Source organism: Crocuta crocuta, unplaced genomic scaffold, assembly GCF_008692635.1.
Source record: "Crocuta crocuta isolate KB4526 unplaced genomic scaffold, BGI_CrCroc_1.0 scaffold131, whole genome shotgun sequence".
Classification (NCBI taxonomy): Eukaryota; Metazoa; Chordata; class Mammalia; order Carnivora; family Hyaenidae; genus Crocuta; species Crocuta crocuta.
The window spans coordinates 15,655,732-15,679,801 of record NW_027528977.1 but is presented as its reverse complement, the minus strand read 5'-3'; the positions used below and the strand labels follow the sequence as shown (position 1 = coordinate 15,679,801).

General features: G+C 41.9%; 1 protein-coding gene across 1 annotated transcript in view; it reads left to right on the top strand.

Moving 5' to 3' along the window:
* DOCK2 (dedicator of cytokinesis 2) overlaps nt 1-24,070 on the top strand; it is a 415,343-nt gene that overhangs the window by 137,396 nt on the left and 253,877 nt on the right. Inside the window, exon 26 of the mRNA XM_077757359.1 lies at nt 15,748-15,896. Within this exon, the coding sequence (XP_077613485.1) occupies nt 15,748-15,896 (149 nt within the window). The remainder of the gene's footprint in view (nt 1-15,747; nt 15,897-24,070) is intronic.

Genomic DNA, 24,070 nt, shown 5'->3' with positions numbered 1-24,070 from the left:
CCTATAGCGAGTTGCAAATCTTGATAGATAGTGGGGCCAGTCTGCAAATAGCAGAATGTTTGTACTGTGGATTCAGCAGGAAAAGGAGAACATAATTCTCTGAGCATAAGATGTGTTGCACCCTTGTCCTAGTTCATCAGGAGATCTCACCCACGCACATCAAGAGACAGATTTGAGAAGTAGAGCAGGAGAGATGGCTGTTTCGTGACTCTGACGCCCGACTCCTTCGGTGTGGCCGGGCTTTTTGCTCACCTGCCCTCCCTTTCTCCCTCTCTTGCCAACACTGAGTAGCTCCATAGCTTCTATTCCCTGGTTGGTCCTGGAAAAGGGGACATCCTTGGAATGCACAGCTGCATGGTCAGAAGCAGGGGGTACACAGAGAGAAAGAGTACTGCCGTGGAGCAAATTCAGTTCATGCCACAACTCCTCATTTGTATTCCTGCCTGCTCTTGCCTGGGGGAGGCCGTCCACCCCGGGGGGGAGGGGGGGTTCAGTCCCATCGCGATGTCCGTGACCCCCAACCTTAATCTATAGTCCAAGTCTTTGCTTTCACCTCAAAACCCATATCTTTAACTGTCTCTCTGGCATCTCAAATTCCATACAGGATAGATGAAGAGAGGCATTTAGAATTCGGGTTTTCAATTCAATAAATGTTTATTGATTCTCTTCTATAAACAAAGCATTGGGAAGCCATTTAGAAAATACAAACTTGGCAAAAATGTGGTGATGTCCTCAAGGAGCTTGCCTTTACTTGCGAAATGAGGCACTTTTCATTAAAATGCAGGATGAATATGCTGTGGGACTTCAGAGGAGAGAGCTAGATGATTCTGTCTTTCTTATTACAACGTCTAAAAATTTATTTAAGAAAACAAAACAAAAGGAGAACTTCAGAGCTATGAATATTCAGTCTTTCTCAGTATATATTACACTATATTTTGGTAATCCCTGACTTTTTTTTCAGAACTTTTTTTTCCCAATTTTTTTTTCATGGCTTTCTTGATTTTGGCCCCAAATGTATGAAAAAGGTTTCTTGTATGATCTCTTTACCAAAGACTTACTTAGTTCTAGAAAGACACTATGGGGTTTATTCATTTTGTTTCATAATCTCTGAGCTGTATCTATCTTATGATTTTGGAAAAGTCATCTCACTTCTTTGGTTCTATTTCTTTATCTGTAAAATGGGGATAGTAGGGTTAATATGAATATTAAATGAGTAGTGCTTAGCACAATTCTTAGATGGTAAAAATGTTCCATAAGTGGTAGCTTAAAATTAATATAGGTATAATTATTATTTTCATAAAGTTTTCACTTGTGATTATTGTATTCACTTTCATTATTATCGGTTCAGAGGGGAAGCCAACATAGAGCATTAAAAATAAAATGTTGCTTAAATTGACTTCTTCAGAGTATTAAGGCAAGAAAAAAACACTGAGTGAGAAAGAGAATATACATATGTACTACTATAATTCTGATAATAGTGACTTTTTGTAATTTTTTATAGAAACCTGATAAGTGAAGTTGTCATTCTTTTACAGATATGGAAACTTGTTTAACTATACCAGATCTTGCTGATGAGCAAACTTATAATTACTTACTATAAGCTTACAATTGCTTACTGGTTTTTAACTACTGATTTTTCTCCCCATCAACCTACTTTTCTCATAGGAAGGGGAAAACTGATCATTTGAATCAGCATCCTCTGTTACTCACCTGGCATAAACTTCCACTTGACCCAAGCAAGTGATCAGGTGACGGTTTGTAAGGCCGATTTAAAGACAGTGCTTTGTCTACTGGCTTCCAAAGTCGAGGGAGGCACAGGCATATATCCTGGACGGTCAGCTTCTGTTGTGCCTAGATTGCAGTCGATTTCATTGATTTTTTCCAACACAACAGCTTCAAAAGTTTCTTCTGCTCCAAAGTAGCTGATCTTTTCAAATCTTTGCTATTTCTTCTAGGTAAGACCTTCAGATAAGAGGGTAAAAGCAATTAACAACTGAAAACTTCAGTTGATGAGAAGATATAAGATATGCTGTAACATGTTTAAAGGTTTCACAAAAACAGGCACATAGGGTTGAGCCACTCCTTGGAGAAATTGCTTTCTCATTTTATAGCCCAGGACATTGGCCCAAAAGACCTACTCAAGGTCACACCGTCAGTTAGTTGCAGATATGGGAAGCCAGGAATCCCAATTTGGGTTTATTTCTTTGTAATTGTGTTTTTCAAAGTGTGGATATGTACCACATAGGCAAAATTATTTTCTTTGTCATGAAGGATAATTTTAAGTATGCACAAATAAAGTACAATACCATAGAAGCAGAAGATCATTCATTCTCTTCTAACTCCTTTTCAATCTTTCTGGTTATGTCAAGGATTGTATACTTTTGCTGTTTTGTCTTTAATCTTTCTCTGCTAATCTCTTTTGATAACAAGGAAGCAGACCTTAGGCTTAAGTTTCTCTTAGGATTTATATAAAAGTGTTTTGGTTTAATAGTATTGATTATTACTCTTACCTTCCATCTATGGCAGGCAATACTAATTTCCCATTTGAAATAGCAAATTTTTTATTTAAAAGAATATAAGCAGATTAGAATGCAGCTATTTTATATAAAAATATTAAGTAAATAATAGTGCAGGGTGTAAATTATGAGCAGTACATTGTGGGTTTCACACTGGCAAAAATAATGGTTAACTTGGAAAATAAATGGTTAAAGCTTGGGTAATATTTGATTCTGCCCTTTAGAATGCTCTCAACCTTTTGAAGATATATATAGCTGAAATCCGAGTTGCCTTCTTATTCATGTCATGACTTTTTTTTAAAGTTTATTTCTTTTGAGAGAGAGAGTATGTGCATGCACATGTGCGTGCATGTGCACGAGTTGGGGAGGGGCAGAGAGAGGAGAGAGAATCCCAAGCAGGCTCTGTGCTATCAGCTTGATGTGGGGCTTGAACTCATAAATGGTGAGATCATGACCTGTGCCGAAACCAGGAGTCAGATGCTTAACCATCTGAGCCACCCAGGTGCCCCCCACACCCCATGTCATGCCTCTTTAAGGTAGCAGCCAGAAAAACAATTATTAGATCTAAAAGGAAATCATAAAAGCTACCCATAAACCAGAGATGAACTCAGATATGTCCACAATTGTATTATTGGTAGCTTTCCTACAAGCGGGAAAGCTGGATTGGTAGCCAATTTAGTTTCGATATGTACATAATTTTAACCTGCATGCTGTTGCATTTATTGAGAACAGAAACTGGCTTTATTTATCAAAGACTGAGGCTTTAAGATTCTATTTTAGACCTCATTCTTGTCTTACTTTCCCCTTCTAAGAAGTTCTTTAATTTCTCATGATCTTGTTCTTCAACGAGAGGGTGTGAATGAAATAAAAAGGTGGCAAAATGCAATTTAATATAATATTTTCCCACTATTATCATGTTTTAAAGATTAGAATGTATGGAATGAGTGGAATAGGAATGTAAAGTTATTTATCAAATGGAGGTATAGGTAACTTTCCTTTATAATTTGCATATATCAAGTGAATACACAAAAAGAAAGATGTTGGTTATACTATTGGATGATTTTCCCATTATCCTTAACAGATAATCTTCCAGTGTTGCTTAATTTGTTTACCTATTCCTTGAAGCAACAGTTCCACTTAGTTTCCCCAAATATCCTAGAGTTCTAGAGACTAGTTATTGCTAGCCTGTCATGAGCTTGCCTTTCATAAATATCACACAGAACTTACTCATGTCTCTTTCCTGCTGTGGACCCCTTCCACTGACCATCATTTTTTCTTTTTCCTTGGAATGTGCTTTCAGTGGAAAATTTATTCCCATTTAGAGGAATCTGAAAAAAAAAAAAGGTGGGGAGGTAGAGTCAGTTTCTGGTGACTTATGGGCAGTTAGAGTCAAATGTTTGAAAAATGGGCTTCTGAATCAGCAGAGATTTTACAAAGTGACTGGTGGAACTGAATACAGAGAGGTAGAGTGCTGAGATGCCAGGAAATAATGCTACTTCTATTGCGTATGGCTAATAAAAAGACTGCATTGCTAAATTCAGGGATAGGAAGGTTAATGATGATACATTCTTTTTTAGTATCAAAGATTAACATGATAACTTGCATATGAAAGTTAATTCAGACACACTGCTAATGGAGGAGGCATACAAAATTAATTTCTACAGCACCTCTTAAATTAGGATCACTCACTCTTCTCTGGCTGATGCTCTTTGACATGGCAAGAGCTGCACGCATACTTACAGGGGGTGCACATCAGTGCTCAGTGGGGCATCTTAGGCCCCTGAGGAATTTGTAGAGCTCTGGGTGTATTCCCTTCAGTCCTTAATCACTGCCAGTCCTCTGGGTGTTCCCCTGTAGGTTGTCACTTGGCAAGGATTTTGGTTTTAATAGTTAATGAGACAATGGAATTGAGCTGAGATGAGAAGAGGGTGGAAGGTGGGAGAAAGAACGGGAGAGGGGAGGGAATAGCTGCTTTCTCTTCATGCAGGAGATTCTCAAAGTAGAGTGTAGGACAGCATCTTTGGGTTAACTGCTGTCTTGAATGTTGTCAAGGACCAAGGCTCAGCTGACATAGGAACCCAGGCTGAGATCTGGTGCAATATCTCAGGCAATTTGCTTGACTTCTTCAAGCCCTGCAACTGTATATATTTAAATTTTAGTGTAATTTACATATAATGAAATACACAGATCATAGATGTACAGCTCAGTGAATTTTTTATATATGTATCTACCCATGCAATCACCACCCATGTCAAGATACAGTGTATTTTTACTACCTAAAAAGTTACATATGGGGCACCTGGGTGGCTCAGTCGGTTAAACGTCCGACTTCGGCTCAGGTCATGATCTCACAGTTCATGGGTTTGTGCTGACAGCCAGCTCAGAGCCTGGAGCCTGCTTCAGATTCTGCATCTCCCTCTCTCTCTCACCCTCTCCTGTTCATGCTGCCTTTCTCTCTCAGAAATAAATAAAAACATTAAAAAAAATTTTTTTAAAGTTACATATGGAAATTAAAAAAACCACAATAGTAGCTTATACTTTTATAGTGCTTACTATGGTACAGGTGTGCCACTCCAAGTGCTATATACATATTATATGTATATAATCTTAAAGGGAGGTGCTCTCATTTTCTCCACTTTACAGATAAGGAAACAAAGATAAAGAGAGATTCCCACTGTTAATATCCTCTACTGTTCACTCCGTAACACTCATTGTATGGCCTGGTACTTAGTGCATCAGAGGAATGACAATGGAACCTCCTTCATGGCTGACATTTCTTTCCGTCCCTCCTCCTCAGAGTCCAATTTATCACTGTGCCTTGTCTTGGGCTAGTAGGCTGTGCATGATGCTCCAGCAGGAGAGTCCTTGAGGGAAAGGGACAGACTGTAGCTATGTGTCATCCCAGCTTCAACAATCAGGTACATTGGAGGTGCTCTAGCAATAGTGATTGACTGTTGTTGCCAGAAAACCCTGCCCCCAGCTCCTACCTGCTCCTGCTTAGTACTGTTGACAAATGTATTGGTTAGATCGCCTGGGCAGTTTGAGCTAAATCTGTCCTTGTGATGATCCAAAATTTTCTAATGAAAATCCCTCATGTTTCTGAGCTCTTTTGAGCTCTCTTGTCCCAACATGGGTCCCCAGCTGTCCTGCTTCAAACCCCAGGTGTTCCTTTCCTTTTCCTTGGCTTTCTCCTGCTCCTCTTTCTTGTCTTCTGTATCTTTCCCTACCTTTTCCTTCTCCTTCCTTTCCTTTCATCATGGTGGTCATGACTATCACCAAATAAACTTTGGTGACTTGCTGTCTGTTAAATACACTACAATTGCCCTTCATAAATTCTTTGTGGGAGGCAGCAATGTTCTATGTATCTTCCATATAGCTGAATTAATGTTTACCCATTTGTAGTAGATCATTTTCTGACATATTTAGCCAGCTGATCCCTTGATACCTCCATATGAATGTCTTGCAAGTACTCCAACTTCATGAACTGTATTCATTTAACTCCAAGATTTCTGAAACTGTATTCATTCTGTTCACGAAAAGCTTTTCCTCTTCCATTATTCTGCCAGTCATTTCGAACTAGCCCTCAAATCTTCCTGTGCCTCATTTTTCACTTTTTAAAAAATGTTTATGTATTTTAGAGAGAGAAAGGTGGGAGGAAGGGACAGAGACAAGGGGACAGAGGATCTGAAATGGGCTCTGTGCTGCCAGCAGAGAGCCCAATGGGGGGCTTGAAATCATACACCGTGAGATCATGACCTGAAGGAGAGTTGGATACTTAACCAGCCAGATCCACCTCCCCCCAGCTCCCTGATCTTTCACTTTCAATCAATCTTTCTTAAATCTCTCTATCTTTACCACTTACATCCTGGTTCTTTATACCTCTGTGCCATTTATGATGCTTAACATTTGCTAGGCACTCCATAAATATTTGTTCACATGAAAAGTAAATGAAGCTGCCATGTAAGGACAAACATGCAATCCTGAGCCCTCCTCCATTTGTTGTTTTGATGTTTTGCATGGACACATGACACAATCACAGGAATTGAAACCATTAGCTTTTCTCAGGTTCTTTTCAGAGTTAAAATTCCACAGTTTGATGTCAAAAGCAGCTAAACACTACTAAACTTTAATACCGAACATCAACATTAACTCAGTATGAAAAATTTCTGTAAGAATTTAGTCCCAGAAAAAACTGTGTTTCTCTCACAGAATTAGTTCTACCTTAATGGCCAACAAACTCTAGAACTTGGTTGATATTCTTTATTGCCCTGATAGTTTATCACACAAGCGAGAACACCCATTTTTTTTTTTTTTACAAATAGTTTATTGTCAAATTAGTTTCCACATAACACTCAGTGCTCATCCCCACAAGGTGAGAACACCCATTTTATGGGCACTTGGAGCCCATATGTTAACGTTTACATTGGCATGTCATCTTCTCTCTTTTTTTCCTTCTTTTTGGAGCAAAGTAACATGGGAAGGAATACATATAACTAACAATAAATATATGAACATGTCGAGCCCACAATAATATACTAATGTCCGTTCCATAAAAGTACAGTTCAAGGTTCATTAGCAGGGACTGAACATAATTAGAAACAGTGCATTTCATTGTATGTGATTTTTATACTGTTCCCATCAATTGACTGGTTCTTTTCTTTATTATACTTGGACTACCCCAAGGGTAAGACCATATATTGTCCTTCCTTTGTACAGAAACAGAAAGCATTACATGTTGGTGACTGATTGTATTCTGTTTACTTCGTCCTGTCTCACACTTAGCCCAGTTTCCTCTTCATTGGCTTCAGAGTCCAAACAGTTCTCTGACCCTCTCATTAAAATATCAGGCCTAAGTATGTGATTCATTTCTTAAATCACTCTTTTGTTTTGGGCCTTCCAGAGGAGGGCTGATATTGCCTCTGTTGCAGGAATGGAGAAAGAAAGCAAGCAGAACTCTGGCCCTCTCAGGGCTGTCTCTGTTCTCCACCTTCTTAGCTGAGTGCTTTTTGGAAAGAAGACCAGGTCAGAGGAGAAATTCTCCCCATTCCCACTCTTATTTAGGGAAGGTAAAAGCAGTGATTTTCCCTTCTTCTCTGAAGTTTGTTTCCAATTATTCAACTTGTTTGAAATATATTACATTTCTCTATTTTCCCTTTATAATGAGCAACACTGGAATTTTAACGTGTAGAGCTGTAAATGAGAGGGACCCCACCCTCCTCTCCCCTGGAGCTGTTATGGGGAAGGTAAGAGGAACAGAGAATCAGATGATGATTGGAGACAATTACACAACCATTCCATTTTGCTAATGCTTGAATCCAGGAGAATTTTCTCATTTAATTCTCTGAAATGAAGGGCCCCTCTGTTAGCCTTAAAATGTAAACAAGAGGCTTTTAATGTGCGCTTTTCCCAGAAATGGAATGCTGGCTGCTCAATATTGATCCAAAGCATCGCTGTTGGTTTTTGTTCTTCTTGGTATTCATAAGTTTTATGATGGCAGCGATATAGGATTGCTCACGGGCGGCTTGAGGATTGCGGGTACGTGGCATTATTATTCTAAGGTGCAAACAGAAATGTAAAAGGATGTTCAGAAAAAGCTTGCCCAAGCTCTCCTTTAGTCTCTCCACATACTAAAGGGAACATAAAAATCTGAGGCATATATCCCAATCATCTCAGTTTATATCCACCTCTTGGAATGCAGTTCTCCGAGTTTGGTGTTTCAGACAAGTGCACTTTGTTTGAAAGATGCAGGTAATACCTTCAAATCCATTTCATTCCGGCACGCCTGGTCCAGGGGTTTTGTCAAGTGTAGATGTCAGCTACAGTTGAAGGAAACTAAAGTTCCAACGTGCTCTGCTTTTGACCCTAAAATTTCTTAGGCATAGCATCAGGTCCCTATACCTCATCATACTTAATAACTACAACTGAATATGTAAGATGTTTTATTTGGATCTTCTTATGAATTAAGCATTTTAATCCCCATTTTTAGAGGAAGGGAGGTAAAATGACCTGTCTGAGGTCACACAGCCTACTGGACTCAGAGCTAGGTCTCTGGACCCTAAATCCAGAGTTGTGTCCACTTTCCTACCCTTGCCCCTATGATAGGGGAAAGCCAAGAATGGGAATGTCTTGCTAGAAGAGCCATTCAATGGGAGGAGGAGAAGGGAAAGAAACACACATACAATTCTGCTCCTTAAACACCCCTCCTCCAGCCACCAGCTACTGCCACTTGATTTCTTCAAGGACAGCACATAGTAATAAATATTGCACTAATCCAACACTAAATAGTGTTCTGATTCTGAGCATTGGCCTCAATGTAAGCAGACAGGGCTCCCTCTCTAAAATTGGCAAACACTCATTCATTCATCTAACACTTATTAGGATCCTCCTGTGTGACGAGCATGGTTCCAGGAACTGTAGGAGACAGAACCTGATTGTGATTAGACATCTCGCTCCAGGCTCTTGCTGTCTTCTAGGAAAAGGTAGTGAATGGTTTGAAGGTCGTGACCACTGCTTGCTAACCCGCTGCAGTGAGGTGGATAAGCTCAACCAATTGTTGCTCAACAAATGGTTGGCTGAATTAACAAAATGGAAGTGAAAGACTGAACTGAAGGTTAAATCACCCGAGTTGATGAATGCTCATTATTGTTTAGGATCCTAAGATTAGAATTGTGTTTGATTTGTTCCCTGTGACCGTAACCCTTATTAAAACAAAACAAAACAAAACAAAACAAAACAAAACAACCGTTAAACAGCCAGTCAACCAGGGTCTTGGATTTTCTATTTCAAGCCAGCTTAAGGGAGCTAACAAATTCAAAGGGTGGCTGCCTCATGCTGACAGGATCTAGGAGTTGGGAATAGTTGTCTGCATTCATGCACGTGTGAGTGAAGTTGGAGTGGCACCGGCATTGGAGTCAGACAGGCCTGTGTTGGAATCTTGCCTCAGTTGTGGTCATACTAGCTAAGTGACCCTGGGTAAGCTTGTTGGAGCTCCTATTGTCTCATCTGTAAAATGGGATAACACAAGATGCTGGAAGAGGTCTTGACAAGGATCAAATGAATTCTCAGTGTGGTGCCTGGCACTCCACAGGAGTTCAAGATCCGTTGCATATCTCATATTTGATATTCCCTTCCTCCATTCCCTTTCATTTTCAGTAGACTTCTAGACAAATGGTTTCTACCCTTTCTTAAAACATCACTGTTATGACTGCTTTTGCTGAGAAAACTCTGAGTATATGACCACAGATTAGCTCAGAAAGAGTTCCTGGTCAAGAACAGATTGACATTCATGGAGCCAGGGAATTGCTTGAGACTCCAGAGGGCCAGGGGCTGGGGTGAAGGGCTTAAGGGATCTGGGTGGCAGGGTGCAGAAGAGAGGCAGTGGGTGAGGGATGATAAGCCCTGGAGGCGTGTGGGTGGTACTGACTGGTTATAATAGGTGTCCTAAGTGCTTGTAAATTAATTTGAATTCCAGATGTCACTGAATTGGAATTGAATGGGGGCAAGGGGTGTAAGACATAGCTCTTTGCAGTCAAAAAGCTAACTTGACTCATTTCTCCTCCTGCATGAATTTGACGTAGAGCCTACTACTTTGATGGGAATCTTTCTTTAAAAATGACCCAGATTATCCAGTATAGAGGCCACTTGTTTCCACCTCAGGCTTTTTCATTTGCTTCTCCTTCCATTAGCCAGGGTTAGGAGGTGGGCGAGACAGTCTTCCAACAGGCCGAGCTACAGTCATCTGGTATGGCGTTGTGAATGTAATTGTTCTAAGCATTAGGGACAAATCAAATTTTGGGTCATGACTCAATTGGCCATATCTGCACCTTTATTTTCCTAAAAGCTCTTTCTATGGAGCTAGATTATGGTTTAATGAGTGAGCTGGCTGGGAGGAAGCCAGTCAGCAGTGACAGTGAAAATGATCTCAGAAAGTGCAAAGGGGTAAGTGAAAGTGCAGGTACCTGTCAGAACACACCAATTATGCCCTAATAGCTTTCAGAAGGCGTGATGATAGGACACCACTGCAGCCGCTTCACACCATCTGAGAAATGTTGATGGAAATCTTTCATTACTTGCTAGTCGAAGCAATGAAATGGTCTCCATGATTAGGTCCTAATTTGATAAACCCTAAAATGAATCTATTATTCTCTCACTCAGTTGTTTAAAACACATTCAAAATACACATCAGTATAGCACATCTAATCCATCAGGAAGACATGTCAACTCTGCCCCAAGTCTCTCTGCTTTTGTCTGCCTCTCCTGCCACAAACTGATAAAGCTTTCATCTTTTCTCCCCATCACTGTTACTATAAGGAGGCAGGATAGCTTAGTAGATGTGAACATGGGCTCTGGAAGCACATTTCCTGGGTTTAAATCCCACATGTGTGATATTAGGCAAGTTATTGAACCTCTCTGGACTTGTTACCTCATCTACAAAAAGGTATAATGGTATACTCTTCACAGAGAGAATGGCTGGTAGATAGTGAGGGCTCAGTGAACATTAGACCTCTTCTTCCCCTCCTCAAAAACCTCCTCAGTATTCTGCCTTCCTCTCTAGGCCCACCCTCAAGCCTCATTAAAAATACAAAACAAAACAAAATAAAATGGAACAAAACATGTTTATCTCCATCCAAGAGTCAAACTCTTTACCATGGGCCACAGGGCCTGATGAGACCTGGCCCAGCCAGACTCTCCAAGTTTGTCCTCTTGTGTTATGCTCCCCATGTTCTATAATCTGGCCACTCTCTTTCCATGTGATTTCTTCAACGCCTTAAGCAGATTTCTACCCCAGGGCCTTCACATGCCCTTTCCTCTGCCTGGAATCCTCTTTCCTGAGGCCTTTGCAGGCTGTTCCCTTCTCACCCTCAGGTGTCTGCTCAGGAAATATCCCTCTCAGAGAGGCCTGACTGCCTCACAAGGAACGCTCCTTCCCCGCACACCCAGACTCTCTTTCTCCCATTACCCAGTTAATTGCCTTGCTGTCAGCTATCTGTATTTGTCATTGCAACATCCACTCCAGGGCTCTGTGTCTCCTGTGATCCTTGAACATTTCTGCACACAACAGCTCCAAGAGGACTTTGTCTCTGAGCAGCCAGCCCAGGCCTCCTTTTGCTGCCCCGAGGCTGTAGGGGCCTATTTGCCTGTGCACTGAGGGCACTTACAGTGCCTGTGGCTGTCCATCCCCAGGGTTGAAATACCCTAACCGCTTTGCCCTTGTGGTCTGCTCTGCGTCCATAGCTCCCTTTCTGTGACACTTGACTGCTTTTGCAGTCTGCCTGGCCTGTTTCCCTTCAGGGTCCCACTTCCCCACTCCCCTTTTAGCGTTTTCTGGAACTCCTCCTAATAAGTAAGTCACCTTCACCCGAAACTATCTCTGAGTTTGCTTCTGGAGAATCCAACCTAAGGCAATTATTGTTTTTGATACTCCATTAGAATATAACATCCACTAGAACCATGCCTATTAACAGTAATTATTTATTCTCTCCCTATCTTACCCCCATCTGTTTCTCTCTTCCTCACCCCCTTGCCCGTATATACTCAAAAATGTAAATAGATTACGTATAGACTATCAGAGCTTACGAATTATATTTGTAATCAGTGTGATATTTTGGGGGCACAAACATACATCCTCTTAAAAATTCCAGCAGTTATATATCAATCTACCCTTTCTCCCATCACTGTGTTTCTGAATAGCAAATGTCAATGTATTATAGGGCATTTTCCTATAGGTTTGGTGCAATGTCATGTTTTATGTTAAATATAAAGGATATGTGGTAGAAGCAATAGCTTGGATTGAACTTCAAGGGAGTATCTACAATAAAGTTTCTGGAAGTACATTTCTTCTTTAGCATCCATCCCTCTAAGATACCTAAAGAGAAATTTTACAGTTCCTGAATCCTGAAATCTCTAAATAGGCTGTATTTGTTTAGCTGGGAGATGTATTTTGGCCTGCAGGGTTCATAAAGTGAAGACGTACATCATGGCAGAGGCAGGCTAGAGGGGGAGTGAGGGATGATTCTGGATATTGTAATTAGGTGTGATTTCAGGGAGGTAAGGAAAGTGAATCATGAGTTGCTGCAGAAGAATACGTTGGGGGAAAATGCTAGTGGAGTTGTAAAAGGCTTGTAACCTGATCGGGAATATGAAGTTTGTGGGCAGCTATTGATTTCCCAGTGGGTGGAATTACTTTTCTTCATGACACACTGGCTGGAGGAGGAAGGTTGTGAGAACAAATTGCTATCTGTCAGACGAGAGCTGGGCAAGGCGGGCCCCCTCCATGTCCAGACTACCCAACCACATGGCCTCTGACACCTATGAATGCTCCTCGGCCAAAGAGAATCACCAAGCCAAGTGCGTTCCACTCAGCCTTGCCCAGGGAGAATTTTGGCTTTCAAATTAGGCATCTGCTCTGTTTGCCAAAAGGGCCGTGGGGAGGACAAAGCAAGGTGTGACAACCACAAGCTCCTCACCATCCCCCAAGAGGGTTGAGCTGAGCAGAATTCACCTTTCAGTCAATAGGAACTTGGCTAAAGCAGAGTAAGTTTCACCTTAAAGCCTGTAAAATATCGAACAGGGTTGAAGAGTCGATTAACCTGTGTTGGTGACAAAGTAAGGGGCTGGTTATGTCTGGAGTGAAACTCGCTGGAAGGAGGATCTCACTGCTCATCCCATTACACATACAATGACCAGATAGTGTGACAAACAGTTAAGACAGAAGTCTGAGCGCTACAGGATCCCAGAAGAGGGTCACCCACATCATATTTGGGTGTCAGGAATGTTGTCCTAGGGATTTTGGCATATAAGTTAAGACCTAGACGGCAAGAAAAATTCAGGTAAAGGTGGGTGGGATAAAAGCATTCTGGGCATTGTGCAAAAACTAAGAAGCAGGAGACCATATCTGGGACAGTATGCAAGGTAGACGGTGGGCAGGTAAGGAAGGGTTAGGTTACAAAGGGCCTTCAGCTATGCCAAAGAGTTCACAGAACTCACTCTGAGGACAGTAGGAACCACTGAAGAACTTAAAGCAGAAAGACCTTTGATCAGGTTTGAGTTTGGGGGAAATTCCTGCTACTGAGATTGGAAGTAGGGAGATGGGTTTGGGAGACTTGGAATGGAGGGTGGAGAAGGCTGGCTTGCAGGTGGGATGGATATGACTTCATGACGGACTGATGTTGGGTGCAGAGAGAGGAAGCAAATTTGTTTGGTTGACTGCGTAACTAGGGTGTCTTCACTCTGAGACAGAGCAGAGGAGGAGTGGACCTGTGGGGAAGATGGGGAGTCCACATGTGGCTCTTAGTCATGCTTCCTTCCCTCTAGATCTGGGGCTGGGGCTGTGGTCACAGATGTAGTTTTGGCCTGATGCATCTCCAGGTGGTTTTGCAATGTGGGCTAAGCATTTCTTTTTCATTCGTTCCATGGGGGTTAATACTGCAGAGAAGGAGGCGAGGAAAAGGACCTTCTTATTTAAAGTATCCTTAAGTCATGAAATTATTGCAAAAGAATAACTCTCTTCAAGAGAGCTATAGATTCAGCTTGTAGCACCTTCCATGGGACAAAACTTTCTCCAAGAAGGAAGAAACCAGAGCCCAGAAACACTGCATTGTCCTCTCTGCCATCACTTCAATAAAAGACAGCACCTTCCTGTGAAAATACAGAGTTGAATAGCTCTGCAGGTTCCTAAGTGCTGGTCCAATTACAATTTGGACTTGTTGCCAGATGGGAGATCTCCCAGCCTTTGTTAGGTATCAGGTACCTAGGGTGGGTATGCAAGTCTCTGATACTCATTGGTTCTGCCTGTAAAGATTGATTTGAGGCTCTGCAACATTTGTCTTTTAAAAACACTTGGGTTTGTTTGCTTGACAATTTAGAAATGCTGCTTCCTGAAGCTTTACAGACTAATATAATTTCACAGCTCCAATTACAAACGAGAAAAATTATTTCATCTCAAAACAGAGGAGCCAGACATTTCTGAGAAATCGTGGTTAATGAGAAGACAAAGTAGTTTCTGAAAAACAGACCGTGTTATTAATGGCCTCCTCAGCTAAAATTTTGCTGACTCTCAGCACCAGGAGGTTTCATCTCATGGGGATGCTGTTTTTGATACTCTGTAAAGTAGGTGACTTTCAGATTGATAAACCACTCCTTCTGCTGGGGCCTGGTCTGCAGCTCCCACACCATCAGTGGTTTGTAAACAGCGCAAACATGTCCATTGTCTTTCCACCTAGCATATATTCCCTTCCGCCTGCCACTTCCTCTGAACATGTATTTTGTGGGAATCATAGACTTCTGGATGGGGACTAACAATTATTTAGTTCACCCCTTCATCTGATTCTTTGAATACCTTCTCATCACCCCTATCCATAGGCAGCTACCTAGTACTTAAATACTTGTAGGATGGAGCGCTCACTATCAGACCTTTCCATGAGAGTTTGATATCTTAGCTCAATTTGAAGTAGAATTTAAAGTCTGGTGACTTCCCAAGGAGTTCTTCATTAATATCTAAAATCTCCCAACTGGCCTTTTCCCTTGGATTCAAATGTTTGTAATGGGAGTCTAACTGCAGTATCTCAACTAGAACACCAACAGAATGAACATTTAAGGTAAAACCTGACCTTCATTACTTCACAGCTCTGTTGTATGAACACTCCTTTTTTTTTTTTTAAATATTTTTATTTATTTCTAGGATAGAGAGAGACAGCGTGAACAGGGGAGGGTCAGAGAGAGAGGGAGTTACAGACTCTGAAACAGGCTCCAGGCTCTGAGCTGGCAGTCAGCACAGAGCCCGACGCGGGGCTCGAACCCACGAACCGTGAGATCATGACCTAAGCGAAAGTCGGACGCTTAACCGACTAAGCCACCCAGGCGCCCCTGTATGAACACTCCTAACAGGTTGCCACTCCCAGGAAGTGAAGGCACTGGGTTTTATCTTGTCTACTTATGTCTGCCTCTTATTTCTTTTGGCTCTGTAGCTGCACATATGCACATACAGTTCTTTTTACACACATATGTATGGAGTAGCAGAACTGGTTTCCTATGGGGAGCAGGTGTTTGGGGAGGGACTAGAATTGTGAATGATGTTCTAAGGAAATCTTAACCTAATCTTTAATATTTAGATTTTTTACAAGGAGAATATATTCATGAGTTATTTATTTAATGAAAAATTATCAAAGAAAGAAAGAAAGAAGAAACTAAAGAATGAAGATGCTCAAATGCTTCTCAATGTCCTTCATTCCAGAATGTCGGGACATTCTGCTGCCTGTCATCACCAAAGAACTGAAGGAGCTGCTGGAGCAGAAGGATGAGATGCAGCACCAGGTCCAGGAGAAGAAGTACTGTGTTGAATTACTCAACAGCATTTTGGAGGTCCTCAGCTGTCAGGATGCGGTGAGTCCTCATGATGATGTAGATGTCCTGGTCTCAGACTAGCACTGAGCTGATTAAGCTCTAAAATATTGATGCTGATGAATAGCAGTTGAAGTCTAAAGATAAAAGTCAATGGCTTGCTCAGCGGGCCTACTTTTCCAGTGACTAACCCCCATGGCTGTGAAAGATGGCTTGGGGACTGGAGTTAACCGGGTAGCATTATGTCACCATATTTCTTGTTGGACAGACTTTCTCGGGGTGTAGGTATGGACATATTGCAGACTTTTTGGATGACTTGTCCACTTACTAAAATTCTTGTCTGCAGAGGTGGGAGGGGGAGTTTCCTAGGCCTACACAGTCAAGAAAAACCCCCTTATTTGTTTTCTTAGCTGATCACCATCCTACTCCTTGCCCTGAGCACTCTGCTCATCCCGAAAGAACCTTAACCATTTTCATCATTGCAGGAGATAACTAAAGAAACAAAACTCCTGCAATGGCGAAAATGGTTAAGGCTCTTTCGGGATGAGCAGAGTGCTCAGGGCGAGGAGTAGGATGGTGATAGGGAGGTGGCAATGGCAGTGAAGCCAAGGTATATTTGGTAGACATCCTTCAGAGATTAGTCAGGGATGGCATCAAAAGGAATGTTTCAGGGGAGTTAGTAGAGGGCCTCCAAAGGGCAGAGTCTGCAGAAGAGGAATTGGTGATAATAATAAAGATGGGGAGACAAATTAGAATTCTTAAGATTTGGAAGAAAGGAAAGGTTCTTGATTTAACTCACATTCATTTGGCAGCCTCACCTTGTCATTGAGTAATGTCCAAGAGGGCTCTTTTCCTAGATGGGCTGGTTTCAGAAGACTGGGTAGACTTAAACAACTGAATATTTCCAAGTATTTTGGTATAAGCAGTCCCTCCCACCCCTTCTCCTCCCTAGAAAATGCTCAGAAAAGGCCTTTCTAGATGAACTGTATCTATGATTGACTATAACTAGAAAACACTGCAAAATATTATTCCTTTACTGCTTATATCCCATAGTCAACCATTATTTATCAACTTCCCCATGTCTATTGTCCTTTCCATGTTTGCCATTCTAATTAAGCTTCTTATCTCATTGCCAGATAAATACAGTAGCTTGAGTCATTGGTTCATTCACAAATATATATGAAGCACCAGCTATGTGCCAGGCATTGAGGATATACAAGCGTGGTCTCTTTCCTTAAGAAAATCTATGCAGAATATATAAATAAACAATTGCAACATAATATTATAACTAAAATTTGGATTTACAAAAGTACTGGAGTTACAAAAACTTTGAATGTGTGTGTGTGAGTGTATGTGTAAGCATTTTTGTCAAGGAATTCTTCACAAAGGAACTGAAGTTGGGTGTTCAAGGGTAAATAATCAATGGTCACAGCTGCTACTTAACTGGCTCTTTTCTAGGCACTGTGCTAAATGCTATTCATGTTTTCTTTCTGCCCACCCTTGATAGGTGTGAAGGATTATTATTCCCATTTGACAGATGAAAAACTGGAAATTCATAGACTTAACTTTCAAGGCTAGATAGCAAATAAATGGCAGGGTCAAAATTAAAACCCAGGTCAGTCAGACTCCAAAGTCTGAATTGTCATGGGCATTGGAGATACAAGAGCATGGTCTTTTCTCTCTCATTTTATTCCTATCTTCACCCTTTTTCTTGGGGAGAGAGAAAATAATACCCAAAAGCTTGGATAATCAAGATTCACTCTGTGATGTTGTCATGATGATGATAGTGTTTTCATAAGTACACTCACCAACCAGCTGTTAAACTGGTTCCAGTCTTTGTTATTTGATCTTTAAAAAAAAAATTAAGAGAGAATTTTGTCTTACTCTCACTTGTAGATGAGAGTTGACTCATCATTTCTCTAGAAACATCCTAAAGAATATTGCTTCTTCCTGCTGAAAAGAATTTATAATATTTCTTACAGTTCAGTAATCCTCACATTCCTTTACATGGGAGGGAAAAAGCCTGGATTGTTGAGATATGCCAGTGGACCCCCGTGTGAGGAATTCACTTAAAATGGGTTCACCATTCCCCTGATTTGAGTAGAAGAATGGCCCAGTTCACATTTCGTTTGTGAAGCAGTGGTGCTTAGGCTCTGCCCATCCCATGGGAGCGGCCTCCTAGAGTTCTGTTCTGATGGGTTGTCATCATTTTGCACACTGGGTAACATCAGACACAGGTGGAAGAGGCTGCTGTCTCACATACCCTGGGTACTGGGGGCTTCAAAGCTGAGAAGTGAGTGGGAGGCTCTGAGTTCCCCTTGGAAGATTGCGGCATTTGGACTTGAGGTGTGTGGGAGGTGTGATGTCACTCTTTACTGACTCTGAGTGCATTACTTTTATAATAACTTCTGCCTATGGGGCCTAGCCCACCCCTTTCCTAGGGTGAGCAACTCTCTTTGCTGGATGACTTATTAAATACAGTTATTACCATTGGGTTTGGTGTAAGATTCTGACTCTCTAAGTAAGCTTCGCAGCAAACCTCCTCAGCTCATGAACATGGAAATCTCTCTTCTTCTCAAAAGGTTTTTCTTCCACCAAGGAGACTTATTCAGTAGCCATTATTACTTTGAACTCAACTGACAACCAGAAGTCCCAAAGTATCTAATCTAAATCTGTCTTCTTCTGGTATATAGCAGTTCTCCACTCCGGGTACACATGTATATCATCAGAGGAGGTTTTTTTGTTTTGTTTTGTTTTGTTTTGTTTTGTTTTTAATAGTTTATTGTCAAGTTGGTTTCCATATAACACCCAGTGCTCATCCCCACAAGTGCCCTCCTCCATGCCCATCACCTCCCTTTCCCTCTCCCCCATACCCGTCAGTCCTCAGTCTGTTCTCAACATTCAAGAGTCTCTCATGGTTTGCCTCTCTCCCTCTCCCCACCGTTTCCCCCTCCCCTTCTTCTCCCCCATGGTCCTCCGTTAAGTTCCTCCTAATCCTCCTATACGTGCAAACATATGATAGCTGTCCTTCCATCAGAGGAGGTTTTTAAAGCAGCTGTGTTGAGGCTCTAGTCCCAGCCATTTTGACTTAATTGGTCTGGGATTGGCAGGGGCATCACAAGGACAAGTTTACCAGGTGGTGATAAAAGGCAGCCAGTAATCTAGTTGCAGAAAGTCTTTAACTTGAGCATGGACCAGGATGACCTGGAGGAGTGTTAAAACAGGTTTCTGATCATTACATTTGGAGGATGGAACCTGATCATTTATTTTTCTGAGTTCCCAAGTGATGTGGACGCTACTGATCCAAGAACTACACTTTAAGAACCATCACTCTAGGGGCACCTGGGTGGCTTAGTCGGTTAAGCGTCTGACTTTCGCTTAGGTCATGATCTCGCGGTTCGTGAGTTCGAGCCCCGCGTCAGGCTCTGTGCTGACTGCCAGCTCAGAGCCTGGAGCCTGTTTCGGAGTCTGTGACTCCCTCTCTCTCTGACCCTCCCCTGCTCACGCTGTCTCTCTCTCTCCTGGAAATAAATAAAACATTAAAAAAAAAAATTTAAAAAAAAAAAAAAGAACCATCACTCTAATGTGACCTATTTTTTTTTCATCTTCAATATTCACTGGAAATGGAAGAATGGTTGGGCTTATCCTCAGTCCTTTACCTTCTCAATTGAAGAGTCCTTTCCAGTCTATAAAACCTAGCATCTTCCAATATGGCATTTAATAAACCATAAAGTGGCAAAAATCTTCAAGCACATTCATTTGTACTCATAAATTCATTTTCATGTGGTAGTGGGGACGTGGCTGATGCAAAGATCTGACTTTGAAAATCCAGACCATCGGGTGTGCTATTTGGTTTCTACAGGTACTGACTTCTAAAATATTGGAAATGTGGAGGAAAAATTTTTAAAAAGACATCCCACAGTAAATGTCTTGGATTGTTCTTCTGGCTGTTCGGTTCTTCTCTGCTGACAGTAGCATAGTCATCCCCTTTTACTGTTGCTTTGTTGGCTCTATGGAATAGCCTGTCTCCTCTCCCAAGTATAGACTCTATCTACCTGCAGGAATCATTGCTCAGGGGTAGAACTATGTGTGGAAATCTAGAAATTATAATGCAGGATGCCAAGCTTCCTTTTGGGGGGCATTGTGTGTTTGGAGGATGGGAGGGGATGCTTGTCTTCAACTGATTGTCATCATTTGGGTAATTACAGCCCAGCACAGCAGGCCCGGCATGAGGAAGCTCTGTTGTCCTGTTATTACCTTATTCAGTGTAACCCTGGGTGGCATATGACTCAAGGGATGATGTCCGCCTTAGCCTGGGTGTTGATTTTTTTTTATGATAGTGTTAAATTCCCTCCTCCAGCTTGCTTGAGTTGCACTTGGCATAGGAAAGGGACAGGCTTAGGTGAAGGATACAGGCCTGACTTCTGCCTGTGTTAACTTCTCTCTCCCCCTTACCAGTCAAGGTTAACTGTCAACTCCAGTTACTTTGAAAGGCTTTTTCACACTGGCTTCGTTCTGTGCCTTTCTGGCTGCTGAGTAACTCATAAGATTTAATTTTGTGCCAAACCCAGAGGGAGTGTTTTTTCCCTCTCTTAAAACAGGCTTTTTGTTTTTATGTTTCACTCTTCTAACAGAAAGAGGAGTCATCATTTTGTACCCTGCTTAGCAATCATAAAGTGTGTAAAGATGACTCTTAATTTTGAACAGGAGATGGTGTTAGTTATACCCGCCTCGCCTCATGGAGGTAGAGAATGCACAGAATCAGCTTCTTATTTATTTTTTTAACCCTTTGAGGCCATTGACTAAATCTTGGCAGGGGTGGGGGATTAACCAAGGTATACTGTCAGTCATAGTCGTTGGGATTTCTGGTACTTATATTCATCAGCTTAGACACTGGTAGGGAGGGCTTTTGCTCATGCATTTTCTCTTGCCTGGAATGTCCTCAATCCCCATTCTTTCTATGCAAGTAAAGTCCTGAATGCCTTTTAGGTTCAGCTCAGATAATATTTCCTTTCTGAAGGCTTTTCAATTCCATGTCTTCATCACCATCACACACACGCCCCACCACAACCCCCCCCGCCAAAAAGAATTCAGGACTTCCTTCTTTGTGTCATCCTAACTGCATATTCAGACTGATATTATAACACCAACTGCTTGGTGTTGCATTTTCCTGTGTGTGTCGCCTGCTAGGCTTTGAGCTCAGAAGCTCACTTTCAGCCTTACTTCTTTCCAATTCCACCTTTGCTCTACATCCTTTGCTCGACTAAAACTCTTTCAATAACCCTCTTCCCTGACCCCTCTCTTGTGGTCTCAGAACAGCTTGTGCCTGTGTTGTCATGGCTTCTGTGTTGCCATCCTCCTTGAATTTCTCTATCTGTAGGATCGAGAATGTTGTGAGGACAGAGATGGACCTTACAGCAGCGCTCCCCTCCCCTTGCCTACCTCCCTCATAATGCCTGGCTCATGAAGCTATCTGCTGTAGGAATAAATACATGAATGAATATAACTGGTCCAAATCAATGGTGGAACCTGACTTCTCCCTTAGGTCTTCTGCTTTGAGAGCTAGGAAAGTATTCTCTTTTTTTTCTTTTTGTATTCCTTGGATGTTGGGTGCAGGGCTTGGATCACCCATCCTCAGTTTATGACACATTACTGTCATTGGTATGTACAAAGCCCTCCCTTGTTGGTGTTTTTTGTTTGTTTGTGGTTTTCTTACCTTTTATCTCCATCGTTTATTGCCATTCCCCTACTTCCCCCACCTGCTATGAGTTCTTTGTCTAATGTGTTGAATATGCATGTGTGATGTCGGTACCTATATTTTTTATGCCCCTCCTGTAAAGAGGATCAGATATTGACACAAAAGGCAGCTCTTATTAGCGTTTCGATGGGTGGAGAAGGGACTATGGTAGATGCAGGGAGCACTCTAGACTAGAGGGTGTTCTTGGTCCAGCCCTGCCCCTGACCTGCCATTTGAGAAAGAAGCAGACTCTGCAAGTCTGTACTTGAGTGTCTTTTTCTGAAGTGCGCCCCCCACCCCATGGCCACCTTAGTTCTGTGCTCTCTGATAATCCCAGGCAGCCTACTTGATGCAGGGTTGAAGGGAGGCCACTGCTGCCTCTTTGAATTACCATTTAATACCCAGGAATCAATACTGGCATGCAGAAGCAGCAAGGTTTTCTTCTAACCTCTGTGCTCCTTCGTATTTCAAATAAAAGGCAGGGAGACAAGGCTTGCAAAAATTCTCTTGTCTATGGTGCATCCCAAACAGAGAGCAACTAATTAAGCCCCCAAATTAAAGCTGAAATAGATGAGAATCCTCTACCTTCTGCTATGTCCAAGGCCATTTTCTTTTTACCCCTTGCTCTTCCTCTGCTTCCTTGATGTTAAATGTGCCCTTTCTAGGCTAATAGAATAATGTTATGACATCATGGATGGTGACGTATGATACACTTGCTTTCCCAGCACACTTTAGCCTGTAAAGTGCTCTCTTATATATTACAATTGTTTGTTTCTGGCAACCACATGGGAAAGGTAGGCTTTATTATCCTCCTTTTACTGGTGAGGAAGCAGAGCCTCAGTGAGGTTAGGTGGCACTCCTAACAAGGTCAGACAGTTAGCAGAAGGCAGAGCCTGGCCTGGAGGGAATCCCTCCATCTCACTCTCAAGTCCAACAACCTCTCACACATCACGTTGCCTTCTGACTCTTCACTTGTACACTTTACTATTTAAGAATAGTTTCTCCAGCTTCATTTCCCTGGTGGGGGTAAGAACATAGGCTTTGCAGTCAGGCTACATTCATGTATCCGTCCCATAAATACTTCTAGAACTGTTATCCTGTGTAATGTCAAATATTATGAGGTTGTAGTGATGAGCAGAGCTGGGGAGACATTCTAATCTGCATCTTATTAGCTTGGGAACCTTGGGAAGTCATATACTCTCTCTGTAAAATGGAGATTCTATTTCCCCACGTGTCAGGGTTACAGTAAACAAGAACATCTGTGAAACCACCCAGCACTGTACCTGGCATATAATCCATACTCAGTACATGTGACTTTTCTTCTTGCCTCTCTGTTCCCCTTCCCTCCTATGCTCCTCCCATTGTTCTAGGCTGATAATTCTTTTAAAAAGAGTAAAGGGCCAAGTGGCCTCCTGGGAGAATGGCAGATAGGTACTGAGCCTGGGAAGGACTCTACACCCACTTAGCACTGAAAGTAGATCTTGAACCAGGCCCGGTGGTAGCCAGATGCTTTGGAGCCCTCACAGGCTCTGCAGGAGGCTTGCCAAGAAGCCACAGATGCTGCTGCTGGAGCAAAGCCATTCCCTGAAGGGCATCTGGACCTCATATGGGTTCCTGGAGGGTCTGGAGAAAAATGTCATCCTCCTTTTTCAGGGGCTCCTTTGGGGTGTTCCAGAATTTTGTTCATGATAACTACTGCGTGGGGTGGTGTGCTGGAGCTGGCTCATACCACTCATGAGAACCAAGTGTTAAATTTTTAGGAATTTTATGAGTTATTTGTTAAATAATTGCCATTATTAAAAATTTATATAGATATCTATAATTAAGTAAGCTATATTAAAATCAAATGTGATAAATAGATACTCAAAACACATCACTTCCTAATTATCTTACTGCACTTTATTCTTATCTGTGGGCTTGAGGTTATTTACATCTATTGTGTCTGCGATAGAAATACTATTTAATGCCCTTCTGCCGCTGCCCATCTCTTCCCTAAGTCTGTTCAGTGATGTCATGTTGGTGGCTTGAAATCAATCATGAAATGAGTCCTCATACCACAGAACTGGCAAACTGTTTTTGGCCTCTGTTTTTGTCTTCCTGGCCTCTTTTTTTGTCTTCCTGGAGAGCCAGTTAATAAACCTTTACCAGCACACTGCTGCCTAGGACCCAGTGGAATTGCCTAAAACAATAAAAACCCCAAAGCCCAGGGGACCTGCTGACATGCTTCTCTTCTCCCTAGCAGGCTTGGTTCTACTGTCTACAAGTTCTCAGGGCCAAAGAGAGGACATGCCAGGGATGCAGCAATTTTAAGACAAACTAAACACTCAACCTAGAGCAGAGATATAGAAATACATTCCATTTCCCATGGCAATTCTTATTGATTGGCAATGGTTTTTTCTCAGGTAGTGTTGAGTGTTTACATAGGCCAATGAGAAAGAGAGTCTTGATTTCTGCCAGAGGAGTGAGAGATGGAGAGGAT